The following is a 24,495-nucleotide window of genomic DNA, read 5'->3' as shown; positions in this document are numbered from 1 at the left end:
ATGCAAATCATTAAGGGATACGTTTATCCTAAAGAAACTGAGTTTTAGGCACTACGTAAACCCATGTGCTTTGAGTGAGTGTCTGAAGAGAGCAACAACAACAACAGCCGGGTGATGTGTGAGAGAGAGAGAGAGAGAGAGCGAGAGAGAGAGCGAGAGAGAGAGAGAGAGAGAGAGAGAGAGAGAGAGAGAGACTTGGCAACATGTGGGATCCATTTGATTGATAACAGCCTCGCCATCAGCACGCGAGGCACAACAAAACCGATATCCTTACTGCAAAGTAGTGCTTTGTTGAAGGCCTAGAACATCCACATCCCAACTCTATCTCTCTTTCTCTCTCTCTCTAGCCCTCTCTCTAGCCCTCTCTCGCTCTCCAAATATAGCTCTCCCTCCATAATTAATCTGCATGGCAGGCGGTCGTAGAAAGAAAGACAGATGGGAGGAAAGAAGAATGTGGAAAAAGCGGCTTAAACACATTAAAAATACAAACACTGTTAAATAAAACAATCCAACTGCGCTCCGACGGCGTCTCTTTACCGTCGACGGGTCCGCGGCCGCGGTGTTGACACGTGTTGGGTCGCTGTTTTACACACAAAGGAAATGGAAATCGGGACCAAACTTCTTTGTTTTAACTCGGCACGCTGTGCGACTCGAGAGGGGAGATTATGCAACTGCGTTATTGTGGATTTTTTTCGGCTGTGTTTGTTCGTGGCCGAGTGTCTTTGGGATATCCAATGACCCATTATAGGATCCCAATAGGATCCATTTGTTTGTCAAAAGTGTCTCGTTACCTATACTCCTGATGTTTGTTATCAATGCTGTATTGCACCTGCCATGGTGGACTAGGAAAATGTTCGCCTGTGTAGCCTTGATTGCAACCTGTTAGGAAAGCAGGTTGAAATATATTTAATTAATTAATTGAGTCCAGAGCGATGCTGTGCCCACACCAGTGGCACACAAATAACTCAGCATTCTCCATGCTGCGTTTACTGCCTCTGGACCTTATTCCTACAACAGATGTCCCTTCAAACGTCAAATCACTCCTTAAATACACATGTCAACTGTCACACTATATTTATACACTTATAGGAGCGTTTCCACTATATTAACAGCCGTTATAGCCTTCTACACTTCAGACAACTACATTCTCCCCAGGCCTATATAAAGAGTGTGTTTGTCATCATAAACACGAAGGTACCTGGGGACAGGTTACAGGTGCATTGGGCTTTATTCAAGATAAGCTCCTAAACAATCCTCAGCTAATAGCCGAACAAGACCGTCTGAATCCACTGTAAGCCACTTTGGACAAAGGCTTCTGCTAAAAATGACTAGATAACCACCAAACACTAAACCGCGGGTCTTCCATTGGCTGCTGTGCCCATCCTGCGGTCTCAGCCTTGGAGTGTGTTGGGGGATTTGTATCTCTGGCGTCTGTGTTAGTGGGCTGAGCGTGGAGAGAGCGTGCACTCTGGGCGCACTCAGTCCTCTCAGTGAGTCATGGTGTTTGGGATTCTTCAAGGCTACAAAACAACACATTTGTCCAGAGAGCTTTCCATGTAGTGGCTCACATCTCGGCAAACAAGACAAACAGGGTTCTCTTGCAGTTTCCTGTGGAAGAGGTGTTCCCACTTCCTGACGGACTTTATTCACCGTGCGGTTCCGGTAGACAGGAGGGTGTTCTAAGTGCAAATCGTTTTTTATCGGGTTTATGTATTGATCTTGAAATACATTGCTGTGGTGGTAAAGTCAGAGTACGTCCTTGTACAAAAACACAGAGAAAGATCATTCTCATTGATCAAACATGTTGTAATGTTGTTGTGATGTTGTGAAAATGAATGCAATTACCGGTACTGCAATAATCCTATTTGTGTCTGCAGTGTGTGTGTGTGTGTGTGTGTGTGTGTGTGTGTGTGCGTGTGTGTGTGTGTGTACGACTACTATTACGCCAACGACAAGATAAATAATTAGTTTGTTGACCTGGTTGTGGTCCATTGTTCTTGAATGACAGATCAATGGGAAATGGATCGATCGGTGCGGTATTGACGGACAGCTGTGGCTCCAGCTGTCCTTTGCTCTTGACATTATTCCGTGTTATTTATCGTCAACGCAATATACAATGTGACATTGACGAGCGATGGTGACATTGCCGTGCTACGCACACGACTTCATTGTCTGTGTGTGTGTGCGTGCGCGCGGTGAACTTCTCCATATGTGTCTTTGTATTACACAGCTGGAATGTGAAACCCAGGTGCCATCCAATCAGAATGCCGCTCCAGCTACTCTTTGTTCTCCAGATGTTTTCCTGATAGAACGTTCCATTTGTGAGGGCACACCTGCTGGTAACCTGAGCGAAGGAGCTTCATCGCTCCTTCACCTCCTGAGGAAGATGAGGTCTACAGTCAACGTCGTGAATATCAGTTGAAACAGGAATATTCTGTGGAACATTCTGAGGAACATTCAGTTAAACATTCTGTGGAACATTCAGTGGAACATTGGTTGGAACATTCTGTGGAACATTCTGTGGAATATTCTTAATATTCTGTTGAGTTTGAATGAACGAGCCAGAGTCTAGCAGTTGAGAGCAGTGCAGGTTGTGGAATCTGTCCCACTTTGCCTCGTCCAAAGCACATGTGTGGGTTGTTGTGTGCGTGTTTGTGTGTGCGTGTGTGTGTGTGTGTGTGTGTACGCGCATGACAGAAAAACGGGTACACGTTGTACACATATGCAATGCGTTTCTAATATTATGCAAGATCAGCAGCTTTATTTACGGGCAGCGAGCTCTTCAGACGCACGGCTCAGAATCAGCCCTCAGGGTGCAAACAGACACTGAGTCTGTGCGCAGGTGTGTGAGTTTTTGTATGCAGGTGTGTGCGTGTGCAAGTGTGTTTTTTTGTGTGCAGGACAGGTGTGTGTGCAGGTGTGTGTCTGTGTGTGTGTGTGTGTGCGTGCGTCCGATAGAAGGTTTGGATGAACGTGTGTTCTTCCCTGATACTGCGTCTCCTCTGTGGACTTTAATAGTAGGCCGCCCGACAGAACCGCTGATGTCAGCAGTAGCTCTAGCTCGGTCCGTTTATTACAGGATCCACCGGTCCTGATGTTGACGAGCCATCGGGGGCTGAGCCGACCGGCCTATGACATCCTCAACGTCCAGCGAGGTGCTTGGCCCGTCTACCCATCTATGCATCTGGGATAACCATTTCACCCTTGACTGCCATCACAAGTGGGGGTGAATGGGGATGATTTTTACAATGGCGGATCCACGTCGCAGCTAATCGTCACACCTAGCGTCTCGCAGAGGATGTGTGTAATGGGCCCCTTTAATTAGAATCGACACATCTTTCTACTACACATATACGACTAGTTTGGTCCATTCATTGATTCGTATCGACTACAGACTGTGGCTCCAGAGGTAGCAGGCCTGAGCCTCGTGGGGGGGCTGTTGGGGATGTGACGCGTTGGGGATGTGACGCTGTGGGGATGTGATGCTGTTGGGGATGTGATTCTGTGGGGATGTGATGTTGGGGATGTGATGCTGTGGAGATGTGATGTTGGGGATGTGATGCTGTTGGGGGTGTGATGCGGCGGGGATGTGATGCTGTGGGGATGTGATGCTGTGGAGATGTGATGCTGTGGAGATGTGATGCTGTGGAGATGTGATGCTGTGGGGATGTGATGCTGTTGTGGATGTAATGCTGTTGGGGATGTGGTGTTGTGGGGATGTGATGTGGTGTTGTGGGGATGTGATGCCGTGGGGATGTGATGTTGGGGATGTGATGCTGTTGGGGATGTGATGCGGCGGGGATGTGATGCGGCGGGGATGTAATGCTGTTGGGGATGTGATGTTGTGGGGATGTGATGCTGTTGGGGATGTGATGTTGTGGGGATGTGATGCTGTTGGGGATGTGATGTTGTGGGGATGTGATGTTGTGGATGTGATGCTGTTGGGGATGTGATGCGGCGGGGATGTGATGCGGCGGGGATGTAATGCTGTTGGGGATGTGGTGTTGTGGGGATGTGATGTGGTGTTGTGGGGATGTGATGCCGTGGGGATGTGATGTTGGGGATGTGATGCTGTTGGGGATGTGATGTGGCGGGGATGTGATGCGGCGGGGATGTAATGCTGTTGGGGATGTGATGTTGTGGGGATGTGATGTGGTGTTGTGGGGATGTGATGTGGTGTTGTGGGGATGTGATGCCGTGGGGATGTGATGTTGGGGATGTGATGCTGTTGGGGATGTGATGTGGCGGGGATGTGATGCGGCGGGGATGTAATGCTGTTGGGGATGTGGTGTTGTGGGGATGTGATGCTGTTGGGGATGTGATGTTGTGGGGATGTGATGCTGTTGGGGATGTGATGTTGTGGGGATGTGATGCTGTTGGGGATGTGATGTGGCGGGGATGTGATGCGGCGGGGATGTGGTGTTGTGGGGATGTGATGCCGTGGGGATGTGATGTTGGGGATGTGATGCTGTGGGGATGTGATGTTGTGGGGATGTGATGTTGGGGATGTGATGCTGTTGGGGATGTGATGCGGCGGGGATGTGATGCGGCGGGGATGTAATGCTGTTGGGGATGTGATGTTATGGGGATGTGATGCTGTTGGGGATGTGATGTTGTGGGGATGTGATGCTGTTGGGGATGTGAGGTTGTGGGGATGTGATGTTGTGGATGTGATGCGGCGGGGATGTAATGCTGTTGGGGATGTGATGTTATGGGGATGTGATGCTGTTGGGGATGTGGTGTTGTGGGGATGTGATGCTGTTGGGGATGTGATGCCGTGGGGATGTGATGTTGGGGATGTGATTAGGGCTGGGATAAACGATTATTTTTTAAACGATTAATCTAGCGATTATTTTTTCGATGCATCGATTCATCTAACGATTCATTTTTTCAGTCCGATTCGATTCGATTCGATTCTCGATTATCTCCCCATTAATTGACTAATAGCAATTTATACATGTTGATTTACATATCTGAATTCCTTAACATTTCAATACATGTTTATTGCCTTTAAATTCCAAAATAAAAGTGCAAAGTAATGCATTCTTAGAATTCTACGGTGCTCAGTCATCTGCAGCTGCTACCGGGTGACGCCTCTTCAGGTGCTGGTGAATTGCCGTGGTGCTAGAATGGAAAGTCATCTCCATTTTGCAAAGACGACATATCACGGAATCGTTTCATTTCACATTAAAGAATTCCCATACTTTAGAGGAACGAGTGCGTGGCGCCTTGCACTTATGAAAGTCTGAGGAGCCACTCGCGTTGCAACTACGCTCCGGCGCCGCCCATCTTTTTTATTTTATTTTTTTAAATCGACGCACATTTTTCGCGTCGACGTAATTTATGCGTCGACGTCGTCGATTACGTCGACGCGTCGTCCCAGCCCTAGATGTGATGCGGCGGGGATGTGATGCGGCGGGGATGTGATGCGGCGGGGATGTGATGCGGCGGGGATGTGATGCGGCGGGGATGTGATGCGGCGGGGATGTAATGCTGTTGGGGATGTGGTGTTGTGGGGATGTGATGTGGTGTTGTGGGGATGTGATGCCGTGGGGATGTGATGTTGGGGATGTGATGCGGCGGGGATGTGATGATGTGATGTGATGATGTGGGAGGGGGGGGGGGCTGTGAGCCAACGGTGGAAACATGAGAGGGCTTGAGTCATTCCCAAAGTCTGTCTGGAAGCCCTTCAGAGTAGTCGTCATTATTATATTAACGTTATCATTATTATGTTCTCGTAGCCATTATCATTAGGATGTATTACCATTAGTTTGAATTGTCATCATCATCATCATCCTCTTATTTTAACCTTTCATATTACCACACCTCAGTCAAACATTTTAACTGGTTGAGAACTGGAGAGAAATATAACCCACTTTTTTCTGTACTGTACTCTACAGTACTTCTACTATACCTCTACTTCTCCTCTACTAAACCTATTTCTACCGGACTCTACTGTTCCTCTATACTGTACCTCTTCCTGAGGAACAGTATAGGAAGATAACCAAGGGCTCAGGGAGAGAGACAAAGGGAGACAGAAAGAGAGAGAAGAGAGGGAGATACAGACCCACAAAGAGAAACCAGACAGAGAGAGAGAGAGTTGAAGAGAGAGGGAGATACAGACGCACAAAGAGAAACCAGACAGAGAGAGAGGTGAAGAGAGAGGGAGATACAGACGCACAAAGAGAAACACAGACACCCAGGGAGAGGAGAGGGCGAATAGAAAGACAGAGAGAGACAGATGGAGAGAGAGAGAGACCAACCGGAGGGGTATAATAGACCAAAACACAGAGGAAGAGGAGGGAGGGAGGAAAGAGAGACAGATGAGGTAGGACGAGCTGGATGTTACACAGGAGAGAGAGAGAGTGAGAGGTGGGTGACAGTGTGGCGTTCTTTGTCTGATGGCTGAACTCATGTTTCTTTGTCTCCGTCTGGAACAGAAACACAAAGAACACTAAGCCGAGTGTTTGTTTGGAGGATGAGGAGGGTGAAGCGGATGATGAGGATGATGATGATGATGATGGTGGTGAATATGATGGTGATGATGGTGAAAATGATGACGATGATGAACACAATGATGATTTGTATGGTGATGATGATGATGGCGGAGGTGGTGGTGATGATAATGATGACCCTTATTTCATAGGCTTCTGAATATAATTGTTGTTACATTTACCTATAAATATTCACAGTTCCGCTCACATGTCATCCAATCGGGCACTTCTGTGTTAAAACATCTGCATATCTGTTCGGTAACATCAGGCGATGAATCTATATTTACTAGTTCAGTATTATCTGATTATATGGGGAAAGCCATGCTGGTCCTCCTGAAACATAATTTATAGCTCGCTGAGGTCTAATAACAATAATCCTTCATAAATAACAGTGGCTATAATCAGCGCTCAGCCCTGATCTCTCCTGTGTGTCATCACATCCCCTTTCCGTGGATGGCGTCAGCCTCTCTGTTCACGCTGTACCTTCTGTGGCCCACATTCTATTCTCTGCCGCGTTCCACGTTCAATATTCCACGGACCATGTTCTACCTTCCATGTTCTGTGTTCTGTGTTCCGCCCTCAACCAAGGTAGCCTGAAGACAAAGGGGTGGTGTGCTACTTCTGCTATACTAATACATTACTACTACTGTACACTCATACAGTACTACCACTGTACTCACACTATTACTACAATACGCTATTACTACAGTCCAACTACTATGCTAATACAGTAGTAGAACGGTACTCCCACTACTTATGTTCTACTAACGTATACTACTAGTGTACTCCTGTCAAGGTATACAAGAGCAGGGTGATACCCACCAACTCAGTAGAGCAGACCGCGGCTCAAAATCCATGGTTTGTGTCTGAGGTGAGTCGGTGATGGTGATGGCAGCCACGGTAAACATGATGGTGTTGATGAGGATGATGAAGATAACAGAGGGGGCTTTTAAGACCGGTGGAAATAATAGTGATGAGGATGAAGTGTACAGGAAGCTGTCAGGGTGTTTACCGTCGCTCGGCCGCTTTGTTTTGCCCCCCCTGCTGGTCAGAGCAGGTCCCTGCAGCCTAGGGGACCCTACCTTACAGCTGGTAAACACTCACAACCAGCCCTTTGTGTGTTCCAAGAGAAGGGAAGGTGTGTTTGTGCGACACTGAAAGTGTGTTGATCTGTGCCTGTGTTGTGTGTTGAACCTGTGTTATGAAGTGTGTTTTAGTGTAGTGTGTAGTTCTGAATACGAGTGTCTGCTCGTGTACATGCTGTAGGTGCATGAATGTGTGCGCATATTAGGGTGTTTTTGTGTTGTATGTCGGTGTCTGTGTTACAGTGTGGTTACAGTGTGTGGGGGTGTGTGTGGGGGTGTGTGTGTGGGTGTGTGTGTGGGTGTGCGCTATAGTAGGTGCGAGGGAGTAGGTTGTGTGTGCACCTGCTATCGTGTGTCAGAAAGTGCATGTGTATGTGTGTTTGTTGTGTGAGTGGGCGAGTGTGTGTGTGTGTGTGTGTGTGTGTGTGTGTGTGTGTGTGTGTGTGTGTGTGTGTGTGTGTGTGTGTGTGTGTGTGTGTGTGTGTGTGTGTGTGTGTGTGTGTGTGTGTGTGTGTGTTCCAGCTAGTGTTTATATATCTGTGGTTGTGTGTGGGTCTTGCATGTGCGTGTGTGTGCACGTGGGTGAGGTATGTGATTGCGTGAATGCGTGTGATGCATGTGTGTGTGTGAATGCATGAATACGTGTGTGCGTGTGTGTGTGTGTGCGTGTGTGTGTGCGTGTGTGTGCATGTGTGTGCGTGCATATGTGTGTATAAGCATGTGTGTTTCTGCATGTGAGGGGGAGTGGATTTACTGATTTTCTTATCAGCCCTTCTCTTTGTCCTCTCCCTGCTTGTCAGGAGCGAGCGTGCACACATACGTGCACGTTCCTCTCCTCTGTCCTCTCCCATTACACAGTGGGAGAACAGCACTCTCACACGCATGATCGACACACTCTTTGTTCGACCTCACTCCTCTTCTCTCCACCTCTCTCTTCCTCTTCATCTCTCTGTTATATCTCTCCACCCCTCTCTTCCTCTTCATCTCTCTGTTATATCTCTCCACCCCTCTCTTCCTCTTCATCTCTCTGTTATATCTCTCCACCCCTCTCTTCCTCTTCATCTCTCTGTTATGTCTCTCCACCCCTCTCTTCCTCTTCATCTCTCTGTTATGTCTCTCCACCCCTCTCTTCCTCTTCATCTCTCTGTTATGTCTCTCCACCACTCTCTTCCTCTTCATCTCTCTGTTATATCTCTCCACCCCTCTCTTCCTCTTCATCTCTCTGTTCTATCTCTCCACCCCTCTCTTCCTCTTCATCTCTCTGTTATGTCTCTCCACCTCTCTCTTCCTCTTCATCTCTGTTATATCTCTCCACCTCTCTCTTCCTCTTCATCTCTTCTCTTCCTCTTCATCTCTCTGTTATATCTCTCCACCCCTCTCTTCCTCTGTCTTCTTCTAGCTCCACTCAACTCTTGCCCTGCCTCTGCCATACTCACTTCCTCTTTCTCCCCTCCTTCTCTCTGCTTATTCTTTCGCTCTTTATCTTTCTCCACCTCCGTCTCCATCTCCTCTCTCTTTGTACTTGTTTCTGCTAATTAGATCTCTCTTTATCTTTCTCCAACTCCCTCTCTCTCTCTCCCTCGCCCCCCTCTATCTCTCTCTTTATCTTTATCTTCCCCCTCACTCTCCTCTTCCTCTCTCTGCTGATCGCTCTCTTTATCTTTCTCCACTTCCGTCTCTCTCCTCCCTTTCTGTACCTTTCTCTGCTGATTCTAGCTCTCTCTTTATCTTTCTCCAGCTCCATCTCTCTCTTCTATCTCTCCTCTCCCTCTCTCTGCTGATCTCTCTCTTTATCTTTCTCTACCCCCTCTCTCTCATTCTCTCTCTTCAGTCCATTTCTCCATCGCTCTCTGATTCTCTGTCTCTCTCTCTCTCTCTCTCTCTCTCTCTCTCTCTCTCTCTCCCTTCCTCTCCCTATTTCACTCTCATTATCTCTCTCACTCTTTGTCAGCCTATTCATTTCCATCTATTTTTTATATTTATAACTTAAGATCTGTCTTTCTTGCTGACTTCCTCTTTTACATCATCCCTCTCTTTCCCCTCTATCCCATCTATCACATCTCTCTACACCTACGCTTCTACGTCTCTCTCTCTCTCTCTCTCTCTCTCTCTCTCTCTCTCTCTCTCTCTCTCTCTCTCTCTCTGTCACCTCCCTCTCTCCATCTCTCTTTGTCTCTCTCCATCTCTCTTTGTCTCTCTCCATCTCTCTTTGTCTCTCTCCCTTTATCCACTTCCACACATGCTCTATCTGTAGTAAATATAAACACACCTGGTTCCCTCTACCAGTTGGCTGGTGGATGACATCACCTGCTACCTGCCACAGCCAATCAGAAGCAGCAGCCCAGTAGCTGCAATACCCCGTTTCACCAGATATGGGGCCGTAGCGGTGGTTTTGAATGCAACGCTATACAAAATGAAACTCAAGGATTTAAATATACTTCACAAAGAGAAGCATAATAATATGCATAACATAATAAATGTGTGTATACAAAAAAAAATAGATTTGATGTAGATTCATTGAACTATATAACCATAGCTTCCAAAAACACGTTGCCATTCCATCCATCCATCTGCCCATCCATTCATCTAGTGTAGTGTAGTGAACTGAAGTGTAGTGTAGTTGATTAGAATCTTAAAGGTAATCTTTTAAATTGTTTTCTCCTCCAAGGTGCAGTTTAATCCAGTCATAATGAATCTTTAAGCACCCGGATGATTAATGACGTTGTTAAGATAAAATCATTAAAACACAGGCAACTAATTACTAATCATGCATAAAAACATGAATCTTCAGGTAGGAATAAAGGAACAAGAAACACAAGCCCACAAATATCAAACAATAAAATCAATCATGTTTTAAGGTTAGAGCAATTAATAATCATACAATTTTGTGTCTTTCCCTCTCCTCCCCTCCCCTCTCCTCTCCTTACCTCACCTCCTCATTCAACAGCCTCCTCTCCTCCCCTCTCCTCCACCTACTCTCCTCTCCTCTCCCCTCCTCCCCTCCCCTCTCCTCTCCTTACCTCACCTCCTCATTCAACAGCCTCCTCTCCTCCCCCTCCTCTCCTTACCTCACCTCCTCATTCAACAGCCTCCTCTCCTCCCCCTCCTCTCCTTACCTCACCTCCTCATTCAACAGCCTCCTCTCCCCTCCTCTCCTCTCCCCTCCTCTCTCCTCTCCTCTCCTCTCCTCTCCTCTCCTCTCCTCTCCTCTCCTCTCCTCTCCTCTCCTCTCCCCTCATCTCCTCTCCCCTCCTCTCCTCTCCACTCCTCCCCTCTCCTCTCCCCTCCTCTCTCCTCTCCCTTTATCTCCTCTCCTCTCCTCTCCCCTCCTCACCTCTCTCCTCTCCTCTCCTCTCCTCTCCTCTCCTCTCCTCTCCTCCTCACCTCTCCTCTCTCCTCCCCCCTCTCAGTGTGTAAGTGTGTTAGCATCTTAGCGTGCTGTGTAACATGACACCTCAGACGTTAGCTCATGGCTTCAATCCCCCCAGAGGTTTTATATTACATTATGGACATGGAGATGGATCTGAGTTTGTGCATGTGTGAAGATGATTTGGGTATGTTCAGTGTGCGTTTATGTGTCTAGTTGCTATTGGTATGTGTGTGTGTGTGTGTGTGTGTGTGTGTGTGTGTGTGTGTGTGTGTGTGTGTGTGTGTGTGTGTGTGTGTGTGTGTGTGTGTGTGTGTGTGTGTGTGTGTGTCTGTGTGAGGGAGGGGAGTTAGTCTGGGCCTGTTGAGACGATGCGTGTGCAGTGACTGTGTACTCAGTAAAATATTAAATAACCAACAGCAGCGCTCTCTTTAAGGTTGAGTGATCTGTAAAATTGTAAAGTTGAACCTTTAACTTCTTAAATGTCCGCCCAGTCACTTGTGTTCGCTCCATCTGCCTGAGAGCCAGACCAACTGCTTATTAAGCTCTTGAGTCGGGCTGAAAACTAAGAAGTGTGTGTGTGTAAGTGTGTACAAGTGTGTGCGTTTGTTCGTATGTTTGTGTGTGTGTGTGTGTGTGTGCCTGCCTTTTTGCATGTGTGCGCGTAGGCATGTTCGTGTGTGCGTATGTTTTTGTGCATTTAAGTGTGTGCATGCGTGTATGTGTGTTTGCGTGCGTGTATGTGCGCAGACATGTGTGTATGTGTGTATGGTGCGCACAGGCGTGCGTGTGTGTGTGTGTGTATGGTGCACACAGGCGTGTGTGTGAGTGTTTGTGTGTTTGTTCTCTACGGTGATGAAAAGCCCCAACGTCTCCCTGAGTGCTTCCCTGGCTGGCTGTCTGGCTGTCTTGCTTTCTTGATTTTCAATCAGGAGGGAAGTATGGCTTATCATACTTTCATACTTGCATTTCGGCTTGTGATGTAGTTTGGGTTTGTTGTTTGCTCGCGTCCAGACTCTCCTGTAGATGTAATCTCTTGGTGCTGCCTTGTAGTCGGAAGGATTCTAAGGCTTCACAAAATGTGTTTATTTTAATAAGGAGAAACTGTAAAGCGGAACCACAGTTAAAGCGAATCTTATGATGCTCATTTAGCCTGAATTCCCCAGATAATTGGTAAAGTACAACAGTGAAAATAGGTGTATTTTAATTAATTCTCAAATAAGTGTTAAAAAAACTGAGTGAATTTACGTGTATTTTAATAATCCCAGAAAGGAAATTAAGGTTTCACGGCAGAGACTACAACACATTGATATAAAAGATTGTAAACAATTCTAATAGGAATGAAACTACAGAGAATATATCGGCACAATGTAGTAGTAGAGTAGTAGAAATCTAGATACAAAATGAAGTAGTAATGTATGTAATATAGTAGTAACCAATGCAAACATTGTTGACAGTCGAGTTGGTCATTTGAGTTTGGTTTGGTCTTGGTGAGCTCTTCAGGCTCAGATCGTCCGAGGAGGACAGGGCAGGGACAGACAGACCTCTGTATCTCTGGGGTTTGAGGTCAGGCGTTCAATTAAAGGTCACTAAAGGTTAATTGTTTTTCAACCTTATCATCTCCAGACCCAAAAGGGAATTTTGAGTGTGTGGGTGGAAACCAACCGCACACTCTGAAAGCTCAGAGCACACCGGATTAGGATTACCAATCACCATATGCCCTGAGCAGTAATGCACCGATTGATCGGCCACTGATTATTATCGGCCGATATACGTCATAAACATGTGATCAGTGATCGGCTGTTTAATTTAAAACAACAACAACCGATCTCATGACTCGTGACTTGGCTTTCATCCATAATAAAGTAATAGGTTTTATAAAGGTCTGTGCTTCAGAGGAATCTGAACAAACGTCACAAGTGCAGCTTTTAATTCACTGTTAAACCAAATCGGTTATCGGTTTCGGATCGGCTGCTCTTACGTTTTAAAATGTGTGATTGGCTTCGGATCATCTGATCCGACATTTCTCGGTATCGGCCTGGAAACTAACGGATCAGTGCACCCCCTTGAGCCACGACCCAACTCCAAATGGATCGAGACCCATTTTGGGCAAACCCAAAGGTTAAGCAAAGCTGATTTAAATTAAAGTAAATACATTTGTGTCTGTTGCCACAAATTAAACAATACCAACCATTGTACTGATTCCTAGAACTTCTCTGCACTCTGTTTGTTGCTTTTGAAACTAGTTTGCGCAGCAATGGATTTCCTGTGTTTTCAATGGCTCCAATTCTGATTGTGTTTGCTTGCATTGCTCTCTGCCTCACTTCCGAGTCAGAGATCAGTGTGTCCTGAAGAACCTGATGTAGCTGTGAACCAGGAGCGCACACAGCAGCATAACGCCAGAGCGGAGAGCAAGAGAGAGTGTCCTGGATAGCAGCGCTGCCTCTCCACTCCCTCCACAACTAATTCTGGCGCACAGCAGGAATTATTGATGAAGATAAGTTTAGATCTTTCATGTCACGAGGACGGCTGGAGACAGAGCTTCTGGGGCGGGCAGATATGGAGGGGAGTGTGGAGGGGATGGAGCCGGGGTTACAGAGTGTGTCTGCAAGCATGCATTAGTGTTTCTGTTGGTAATGTGTTGTGTGTGTGTGTGTGTGTGTGTGTGTGTGTGTGTGTGCATGTGTGTTTGTGTGTGTTTCCACTTGCAAGGCTATGTGTGGTGCTGTGCTAGCATATGTGTATGTATTTATTTATTTGTGTGTGTGTGCATACTGTGTTTGTGTTTTTGTGTGTATGGAAGGGTATGCCTTTCTCTGTGCTGGCATGTGTTTCAGCGTATGTGTGTGTGTCTGTGTGTGTGTGTGCGTGTGTGTGTGTATGTGTGTGTGTGTGCGCGCGTGTGTCGGCGCACATAGCGATGTGCCCATTGTGCATCTCTACCCGGCCGCTGTGATCACATGGTTACACATGGACCCATTAGCTTTGGCCGTCCTGGCGTGTATCTCGTCGTTACTGGAAACAGTGTCCCGCTCTAGGGATGCATAACAAAGACCCTGGGCCTCATTCGATTGGATGAGATGCGTGACACATAGCCTGGGCCTCATCTGATTGGACGAGGCAGTGACTGCCTTGACTTGCCTCTCTCTCTCCTCCCTGTTGTTCCTCTGATCTATGCCTCAGCCAGCGACGTCACGGCGGCTGCACCCAGGTGTTGTATTAATCACAGCTCCGCTCCCCTTCCAGACGACGGGATGCGTGCGCTCTGGCTGTCCCGGTTGTGCTAAATGGAGCAGATCACCGTTCTTCTTCCGTTAATATTCTGTGATTAATGAGCTGTGACACAGACGACCGCGGTTCATCCCAGCCGAGGGGAGCTCACACCTTCCTGCTCCGATTCACCTCAAGTGAGACTCATACGTCTCCTATAGTACTGATTCCCTACGCACGGGGGCGGGACATTGACGTGGCTAGGGTGGTAATTAAAAGGTTCTGGGTTCCGTACCCGATGTCTGTCACTTTCCTGTCAGCACCCCAGAGCACGCTGGCCTGCCGTCGACCTGCTCTTAAACTCACGTCTATATTTGTGTCAGAGCCCCTGGAGAATGAGCAGACGATTCAGTCTAATTCAATGTAAATATCTAATATTAGCCCAAATGTGAAGATGCTGTCTGTAGAGCCGGAGGCTGCGTCTCAGCCTCTCTCCCCCCCCCCCCCCCCCCCCCCTCTGTCTGGGGAGTCTGCCCTCGCTGGCCCCAGGTTGGCGGATGGTAAATAGTTTAGAAGGAGGCTGGCTCTATTTATAGCCCTGAGGGGTTGGGAGGGAGGACTGCAAGACGGACAGGTATACAGACAGACAGATGCTCAACGATAGAACAGCAAGGCAGTGAGCGAGACAGAGCTCCATCAAAGCCGTTTGGATGTTGAGGTGTTTGTTGTCACCCGGGTAACCATGAATGAGGGCCGATTCACAAACCCTGAAATAAACAGTAAAGCGAGAAATGTGGCCTTTCTTGTTTATTTGTTATATATTTCATTATTTATCGTTGGAGTGCAGACTTATAGTGCCGCCTGTAGTTCAGTGTTTCAACTGCCCAAACACAATTAATCTTAAACATAGTGGTTGCAGGCGTTTCAGGATGATTGTGAGTGCGGTCGTCCGATAGAATCGCAGTAATCACTGGTCTCACAAAGGACCTCTGATGAAGTGTGGCGCTTCCTTTTGGCCGCCGGTTTCCCATTGGCTCGCTTAAACGCTTTGACTCCTGGCGTTCGCCCAGTGACAGGCCGCCCCAGAAGACCGCCGCGCCACTTTGCTAGCTAAGTGGCTAGCCCCGTTGCTACGGCAACAGTTTACTGGAGACAGAGGACATCTCTGACGATCTTTACTGCTACTCGTTAATTTCCCAGCAGCCTCTCCGTGTCTTGACATTAAATTTGACCTCTTCTTCTAGATTCAACGCTTTTTGTTTAACCCCGTCTTACCCAGGCTGGAGGAGTCTAGCGGTTGGGGGGTTTGACTTCAGGGTTCAAACCCCCGATTCCTTATTCTACCTGTAGGCATCCTTGAGAAACCTGCCCTCCCCCCGTACCTGCTCCTACGTGGACCGAAATAAGTGTCTGCTGCTCGTTGACCAAACAGTAATTAGTAACTAGTACATGTAGCAAAAGAAAAGTGTGCTGCTCAATGACTAAATAGTAACTAGTAACTAGTACAAGTAGCAAAAGACGAGGGTCTGCTGTTTAATGACTCAATAGTAATTAGTAACTCACTAATGGCCAGAAAATATATTGTCTAGTTGAATATAAAACCAGAGCTACTCATTCAAGAGTTGGTCCCCTGTATTAACCATCTGCATCGTTAATAACCAACATTGTACTTAAAAAAGGGTACTTGATTAAAACGACCAAGTCATTTTTCTCTGGACGGTGTGAATGATGCTCACACAGCCACACAGTGACTATGAATGGTTTCATGGGCATAACACTATCACCTGGAACAGCTGGATCTCTGCAGCAGCTGTAATCAGTCCTGTGCCCTCACTGAGCGATAGAGAGGGCTGTGTGGTTTAACAGAACGCCGGTTCAGACTGAACCAGGGCAGAGCCGTCCGCCGGAGTGACAGCGCCATAATGAAAAGATGTTTTGTTTTTCCGCAGTGACGGTGATTTAGAACGAGCCTCTCCCGGCTATGAACATTTTTGGTGTTTTTTTTCGCTTGCTGCGCGCTACCGATGTTTAAAATAATCTGAGAGATAGCGGTTCCGGCTGAGCTTCATCACCGCGGCGTGTTCATCACGATGCGGGCCGTCAGGCTCATAAAAAACTTGACAGCTCCCCGGGCGGACCACCAGAGTTTGAATACAAAACTTTATTTACAGATCGCCGACGACGTTGATGGAACTGAACCTTATACGTCCATGTTTTTGTGAATCGTTTCTGATGGAAAACAAAGTTTGCACAATACATAAATTAGTGAAATCAAAGGAAATGTAAATGCATAGAATATGATAAGAAAGCTTTTCAGTGACAAAGTAATGGTGAAGGGCTGATTTTGGTGTTTTATCGTAGATGGGCAGTAGTATAGCTGTTGGAGATGGGCTTTGTGTTTCAATTTCATATTCTTACAATAATCAACACCTCTTATTGGATCATAAAGTTCAGTGGACTTCCCTGTCATTGGTATTTTTAATTGGATGTTGGCCGTTACTGGTGATTGGTCATTGCATTGCAACAAAGATTCCAATGTACCACACACTTCATCACAGTCCAATATAACTACATAAGCATACACTATAAATAGTGTATGCGTGTGTGTGTGTGTTTGTGTGTGTGGGTGAGTGAGTGAGTGAGTGAGTGCGTGAGCGAGTGTGTGTGTGTGTGTGTTTGTGTGTGTGTGTGTGTGTGTGTGTGTGTGTGTGTGTGTTTGAGTGAGTGAGCGTAAGAGCGTGTTTGGTGCGTTTGTGAGTGCGTGTGTGTGTGATGATGCAGTGATAATTGTCGTGTAAATAGCTGGTGAATTATTTAATTCCACCCACTTTCCCCGCTTAGCTTGTAGCCGCAAGCTAGCACACACACACACACACACACACACACACACACACACACACACACACACACACACACACTGCTATGAACCCAATGACTTAGGAAGTGTTTTAGTCGATGGAGAAAGAGAGAGAGAGAGAGAATTAGAGAATGATGTACTCATGATTCGTGCACTTTTCGGGTTGAATCACCACGGTTGAATGCACTTATTGCAAGTCGCTTGGGACAAAAACCTCAGCTAAACACTTTGAACGTAATTTAATTAGAGAGAGAGAGAGAGAGAGAGAGAGAGAGAGAGAGTGGAGGAACATGGATAGGACCATGGAGTTCAAAAGTTCCCTACCTGGGACGGTTGCAGAACCGAAGTCTGTTCTTCAGTACGGTGAGGTTCTCGCTCGCTGCCCTAACAAACGCCACCTTAATGCTCCCCTAGTTGGCCTGACGCCCCGTCTTATCCAACAATGTGCGTAATCTGACACCGGCCAACCTGCGCCAACGGGCGAGACGCACGGCCTCTGTGTTGGTTGGTGCTGAGTTACTGCAGTGCGACGGTTCTAACATGCATGCATTCATTACTCCAGCAGGATCCTAGGACAATTGACGTGTTCTCCGTCTTCAGCAGCCTGGTCCCACTGCATTATGGGTAACGGGTTCAAGTGCTCGGGGTCCAGATCCGCTGCGTGTTTTCTGTCCAGCCTGCCTTGCACGCTGTGTTTCTCTCTGACATTTAGGGTGTTGAATATAAAATGTGTTTCTGCAGGCTGAGCAGAGGTAGTGGTCTTTGAAGTAGAGATCAAATAGGATGGTTTAGCCGTCAGGCACCCAGACTGATTAACCCCTCCACCGCCGCTCCTAATAGTCTGCTAGTTATCTCGCCTGGCTGCGGCTGTATTGGTGTGTAACTGTGTGTGTGTATGAGTGCGTGACGGCCCGCATGTGTGTGTGTGTGTTTGTGTGTGTTTGTGTGGGTGTTTGCCAGTGTGTGTGTGTGTGTGTTTGTGTGGGTGTTTGCCAGTGTGTGTGTGTGTGTGTGTGTGTGTGTATATGTGTGTGTGTCAGGCATTAATTGGGGGGGCTGCATATTGGAGTGGCCAGGGGCTGTTGGACTGCCAGCAGAGTGTTGTGGTTTCAATCCCCCAGAGACCTCAGTCTACCTGGAGGCGTCCTTGAGCATAATGTCCTACCTGCTCATTAACCAAGCTAATGCTAAAAAGCATATTCACTGTAAGTCAATCTGGCTGCTTTCGTGGCTGCTGCCACACACCATAGATATACTGACTAGATATCGCTTGAGCTGCGCAGTTCAGTTGAACGAAGGGTTGGTTTCTACGCGGTAATGATAGTAATGTAAAAAATACAAGATAGAGATTACCATAACACACACACACGTCTGACGTACGTAAGAAACCAACCCGCTTGAAGATTGCTGAAGAGGAAGGTTGACTTAGGGTGAGTTTGAGTGTGAAAGGACCTCTGCCCCATCGGACGTTCATTCATTCAGGTGGGTGGCACTGGCTACCCAGCGGCAAGATGGCGGCATTGTTGACGCATGCTTAAAAGCCGAAAGCGAAATCTAGTCATAGGGGTGTGCCAAATAATCGTCATGACGATGCATCGCGATTCTAATTTTCACGATCTACTGCATCGATTGTTGACGCCAAGAATCGATTATTAATTTAAAAAAATGAATAATTAAATTTCTGATTTTTTAAATCAGTTTGTCCTCTTATGTTTATGAAATGATATTGTTGTTATAATGGCAGCTACTTCCAAAAGGGGAAATGTTTGAATGTTTTCATTTCATTGGTTTAAAGGACCACTGAGGCCATGTAAACGGCACTGATTATCCTTATTTTGTTATTTTAAGTTTTATAGATCCTTAGCACTTCTTGTCAGTGTATCCAGTAATAGTCGTTTCAATAAATACAGCTATGTATGAATTGAGTTGCTTTGAGTTATCAATTGAACACACTATCCAGATCATACACAGCCAGTCAGCCACTGGTAATGGCTGAATTTTTTTTTAACAGTGTTCAGTGAAAATTCGCAATGCATCGCAATAATTCAAGTATCGCGATGCATCGTGATAGAATCGCATCGTGGCATGTGAATCGTGATACGAATCGAATCGTGACTTCTTTGGCAATACCCACCCCTAGTCACCCACCACTGGTCGGCTTTAATGGACTACGACAAAAGGACACAGGTTGACGATGTATCAACCGGTTTATTGCGGTTTGTAAAGTGTTGTGGGAAGACCAGGTGTTCCCTCCCATAAGACATAAGACACGCTCTTCTTAATGGTGTCTCTGGCGATGGTTGGTTCATACGGTGTGCGTTAGTCGCCCAATGCAGCCCAGGTGTGCAGCCTCGCCCTGCCCCAGAGTCCCCTCAGACTGACCCTCGCCAGGTGAGGCTGCTTACACCAGCCGTCACCCACACTCCTTCCACTTCCTCTCTCTGGATGAAAGCGTCTGCTAAATACTAAGATGCAACAGTAACGAGCTTTGGTGGACGTGTTTCTAAGTGTATTCACGCAGGACACACCAAACACACTCTTGCGAAACACTGCACTCTGTGTCTGCCTGGCACTCTGTGACACCTCTGGCTGTCCTAGGTATGATGTGGGTCTGTACTAGGGCCCGACCGATATTGATTTTTGAGTGCCGATGCCGATGCCGATTATTTTCAGAGAAAAATTACGATTATGATTTAATCGGCCGATAAAAAAAAACAAACAAAAAAAAACAAAAAACATATAAAACGTAGTTTTTGATACCTTAAATATACTTTTAACACTTTTGACGAATATGTGAATTGAATGCAGAACCTTTGAGTGTTTTAGAATACATTTACAGTCAAAAATGAGTGTAATGTAAAATGTAAAATAAATAACTAACTCCCAATGTGCTGCGCTCGTGAGCAGTGACTAACACGTGCGTGCTGAGCAGTATGGTCTCACCGTTAGAGTCTACAGTATAACAAATTAACATGGCCTGGGACCTAAAGAAAAACAGGCACAACATGCTCAAACAACGCGTCTTGTGTACATTGGTGAGGTGAGCGCGCAGCTGCCTGAGCGAGCGTGCTTTCATGTTGTACGGTAAAATTCAATCTCCTCTTTTTTACTCCAGCTAAAGTTGTTAGTTAGCAAGGCGAGTAGGAGCGCAATCTGCAGGATACTAATCGCAATAACATTTATAAAAAAAAATAAAAAATAAAAAAATAAAAAAAAATCGGTTGTAATCGGCGTCTTTTTGGCCGATGCCGATTATTTTCAAAAAGGCTATAATCGGCCGATTAAATCGGCAGGCCGATAAATCGGTCGGGCCCTAGTCTGTACACATGGTAAAAGGTAAATGGACCGCATTTATATAGAGCTTATCAGACCTTTTACCACCGAAAGCACTTTACAATTATTGCGTCATATTCATCTATTCATACAATGACGGCTAGTCAACCATGCAAGGAAACCACCAGGTACCCGGGAGCTGTTAGGGTGAGGTGTCTTGCTCTGGAACACCTCAACACTGAGCTCTTAGCACCGAGCTGGAGATTGAACCAGTAACATGCCGGTTGCCAGACTACCCACTCTACCTCTTTTTAAAACATTTTGCACTCAGAATCACCAACGCAGTATAATCCTTTATCAATGTTTACTTCTCGATTTTCTTTTAAAGAAATAATTTTAAAAGCAAGCCTGACCTAACCCCCAAAGCGTACGTACAGCTGCAGCATTTGAAGCACAAGTATAACTTCAAAGTAAACCGCAGGAGCATGTACACTGGTATCAGCTTGTGGATGAGGTCGTGAGCTAGAGAGAGAGGGGATGTGAGCTGGCAGCAGGGCTAGAGAGAGGGGATGTGAGCTGGCAGCAGGGATAGAGAGAGGGGATGTGAGCTGGTAGCAGGGCTAGAGAGAGGGGATGTGAGCTGGCAGCAGGGCTAGAGAGAGGGGATGTGAGCTGGTAGCAGGGCTAGAGAGAGGGGATGTGAGCTGGTAGCAGGGCTAGAGAGAGGGGATGTGAGCTGGCAGCAGGGCTAGAGAGAGGGGGATGTGAGTTGGTAGCAGGGCTAGAGAGAGGGGATGTGAGCTGGCAGCAGGGCTAGAGAGAGGGGGATGTGAGTTGGTAGCAGGGCTAGAGAGAGAGGGGATGTGAGCTGGCAGCAGGGATAGAGAGAGGGGATGTGAGCTGGCAGCAGGGCTAAAGAGAGAGGGGGGATGTGAGTTGGTAGCAGGGCTAGAGAGAGGGGATGTGAGCTGGTAGCAGGGCTAGAGAGGGGGATGTGAGCTGGCAGCAGGGCTAGAGAGAGAGGGGGGATGTGAGTTGGTAGCAGGGCTAGAGAGAGGGGGATGTGAGCTGGCAGCAGGGATAGAGAGAGGGGATGTGAGCTGGCAGCAGGGCTAAAGAGAGAGGGGGGATGTGAGCTGGCAGCAGGGCTAGAGAGAGGGGATGTGAGCTGGCAGCAGGGATAGAGAGAGGGGATGTGAGCTGGCAGCAGGGATAGAGAGAGGGGATGTGAGCTTGTAGCAGGGCTAGAGAGAGAGGGGGGATGTGAGTTGGTAGCAGGGCTAGAGAGAGGGGATGTGAGCTGGTAGCAGGGCTAGAGAGGGGGATGTGAGCTGGCAGCAGGGCTAGAGAGAGGGGATGTGAGCTTGTAGCAGGGCTAGAGAGAGAGGGGATGTGAGCTGGCAGCAGGGCTAGAGAGAGGGGATGTGAGTTGGTAGCAGGGCTAGAGAGAGGGGGATGTGAGCAGGGCTAGAGAGAGGGGATGTGAGCTGGCAGCAGGGCTAGAGAGAGGGGATGTGAGTTGGTAGCAGGGCTAGAGAGAGGGGGATGTGAGCAGGGCTAGAGAGAGGGGATGTGAGCTGGCAGCAGGGCTAGATAGAGAGGGGATGTGAGCTGGCAGCAGGGCTAGAGAGAGGGGATGTGAGCTGGTAGCAGGGCTAGAGAGAGGGGATGTGAGCTGGTAGCAGGGCTAGAGAGAGGGGATGTGAGCTGGTAGCAGGGCTAGAGAGAGAGGGGATGTGAGCTGGTAGCAGGGCTAGAGAGAGAGGGGATGTGAGCGGGTAGCAGGGCTAGAGAGAGAGGGGATGTGAGCTGGTAGCAGGGCTAGAGAGAGGGGGGATGTGAGCTGGTAGCAGGGCTAGAGAGAGAGGGGATGTGAGCTGGCAGCAGGGCTAGAGAGAGAGGGGATGTGAGCTGGCAGCAGGGCTAGAGAGAGGGGATGTGAGCTGGTAGCAGGGCTAGAGAGAGAGGGGATGTGAGCTGGTAGCAGGGCTAGAGAGAGAGGGGATGTGAGCTGGTAGCAGGGCTAAAGAGAGGGGAGATGGATGTGAGCTGGCAGCAGGGCTAGATAGAGGAGATGTGAGCTGGCAGCAGGGCTCGAGAGAGGGGAGATGGATGTGAGCTGGCAGCAGGGCTAGATAGAGAGGGGATGTGAGCTGGTAGCGGGGATAGAGAGAGGAGATGTGAGCTGGTAGCAGGGCTAGAGAGAGGGGATGTGAGCAGGGCTAGAGAGAGGGGATGTGAGCTGGCAGCAGGGCTAGAGAGAGGGGATGTGAGCTGGCAGCAGGGCTAGAGAGGGGGATGTGAGCTGGTAGCAGGGCTAGAGAGAGGGGATGTGAGCTAGTAGCAGGGCTCGAGAGAGGGGATGTGAGCTGGCAGCGGGGCTAGATAGAGAGGGGATGTGAGCTGGCAGCAGGGCTAGAGAGAGGGGATGTGAGCTGGCAGCAGGGCTAGAGAGAGAGGGGATGTGAGCTGGTAGCAGGGCTAGAGAGAGGGGATGTGAGCTGGCAGCAGGGCTAGATAGAGAGGGGATGTGAGCTGGTAGCAGGGCTAGAGAGAGGAGAGGCTCACAGTCTGAAATATTAATGATCTACTGGGAGAAGTGCTCATTAATGGTCGGTCTCTCCCTTCCCTTTAGTTGCTCTCACTCCGTCTGACTGCCTGTCTGACTGCCTCTCTGACGGCCTCTCTGTCTGTTGCTCTCACTCTCTCTGACACCATCTATCTCTCTGTATTTATATTTGTCTTTGCTCATCTCTCTTGTTATTCTCTTTCTCTTTCTTTATTCGGTTTGCTCTCATTCTGTATTTATATCTATCTCTCTCAAACCCTTCTCTCGTTTTCTGACTCCTCCGTATCTCTGTGGCTGTCTCTTTCTCTCTCTCTCTCTCTCTCTCTCTCTCTCTCTCTCTCTCTCTCTCTCTCTCTCTCTCTCTCTCTCTCTCTCTCTCTGTTTCCGTCTCTGTCTCTCTCTCGCCCTCTCTTCTCTCTGTGTAGCTGTCTCTCTCTCACTATGTTATTGTCTCTCCACCTCTCAGGAGGGCTGTGTGGGTATTATTTTATATTAAAGAGACAGCCGATGAAAATATGATATAATGGAATTTCGAGTGCTTTGCTCTGAGAGCAGATGCTGTTGTGTCACGCTTTTATTTTGTGATTTATGAAGTAACACAACCTTCTGGGTTTTCGTCAGTTTTTTATTATTAATAAATATAAACATTTATTATCACAGTGATCCCTGTGAATATATCAAATCATGCTGCTATCGAATTACATCAGCCAAACTGAAAGTGAGTTGATCTTTATGGTAAATATCCCCACTGAGGTTACTATGTACTGAACGTGTGTAAGGGAGTAGTTGTCTGAGTCTCTGTGGTGTTCGACCCCAATGGGCATGATTCTGGGTTCAATCCCCAATGTCACCCGGCTACCTGAAGGAATCCTTTGCATTATCTCCAATCCTGGCCCCAACCCATACCGGATTATTTGTGATCTCTATCTCAATCGACTGGGCAGTCAGTCACTTCGGGTAAAATAGTTTGCTAAATCATTTAATACGAATAGTATCAACAACCCCATTCATCAGACGCTTTCATCCCGAGTCCTGCTACCTAAAGTCCTGCTACACCTAAAGTCCTGCTACACCTAAAGTCCTGCTACACCTAAAGTCCTGCTTCACCTAAAGTCCTGCTACACCTAAAGTCCTGCTACACCTAAAGTCCTGCTACACCTAAAGTCCTGCTGTACCTAAAGTTACGCTTCACCCAAAGGTGAACCTACATCCACAATGTCAACTTGTTTATACGTATCGAAATTCACTCTAAGTTGCTTTGAGTATTGAATATGATAAATGACGTATAGTGAAGTGACCCCTTCCTCTCTCTCTCCCTCCCTCCCTCTCTCCCTCTCTCTCTCCCTCCCTCTCCCTCTCTCTGTCTCCCTCTCTTCCTCTCCCTCTCTCCATCTCTCCCTCTCTCTCTTCCTCTCTCTCCCTCTCTCTCCCTCTCTCTCCAGACATGGCTGAAGAACTACGGCTATCTGCTCCCTCTGGACATTCGTACGTCAGACCTGCGGCAGGAGAAGGCCATGCAGTCTGCGGTCGCGGCCATGCAGCGTTTCTACGGCATCCCTGTCACCGGACAGCTGGACCACACCACCTTAGAGTCAGTACACACACACACACACACAAACCTGTCAGTACACACACACACA

At 47.6% G+C, this 24,495-nt stretch overlaps 1 protein-coding gene and 1 long non-coding RNA gene across 2 annotated transcripts in view; both read left to right on the top strand.

Moving 5' to 3' along the window:
- The window catches only part of LOC132471299 (uncharacterized), a 48,817-nt gene that overhangs the window by 1,718 nt on the left and 22,604 nt on the right, over positions 1-24,495 (top strand). The window lies entirely within an intron of this gene.
- mmp24 (matrix metallopeptidase 24) overlaps positions 1-24,495 on the top strand; it is a 33,351-nt gene that overhangs the window by 1,118 nt on the left and 7,738 nt on the right. Inside the window, exon 2 of the mRNA XM_060070471.1 lies at positions 24,298-24,446. Coding sequence (XP_059926454.1) covers positions 24,298-24,446 — 149 coding nt within the window. The remainder of the gene's footprint in view (positions 1-24,297; positions 24,447-24,495) is intronic.

The sequence above is a fragment of the Gadus macrocephalus genome, chromosome 13 (assembly GCF_031168955.1).
Source record: "Gadus macrocephalus chromosome 13, ASM3116895v1".
NCBI lineage: Eukaryota > Metazoa > Chordata > Actinopteri > Gadiformes > Gadidae > Gadus > Gadus macrocephalus.
This window is presented reverse-complemented; position numbering and strand designations above follow the sequence as displayed.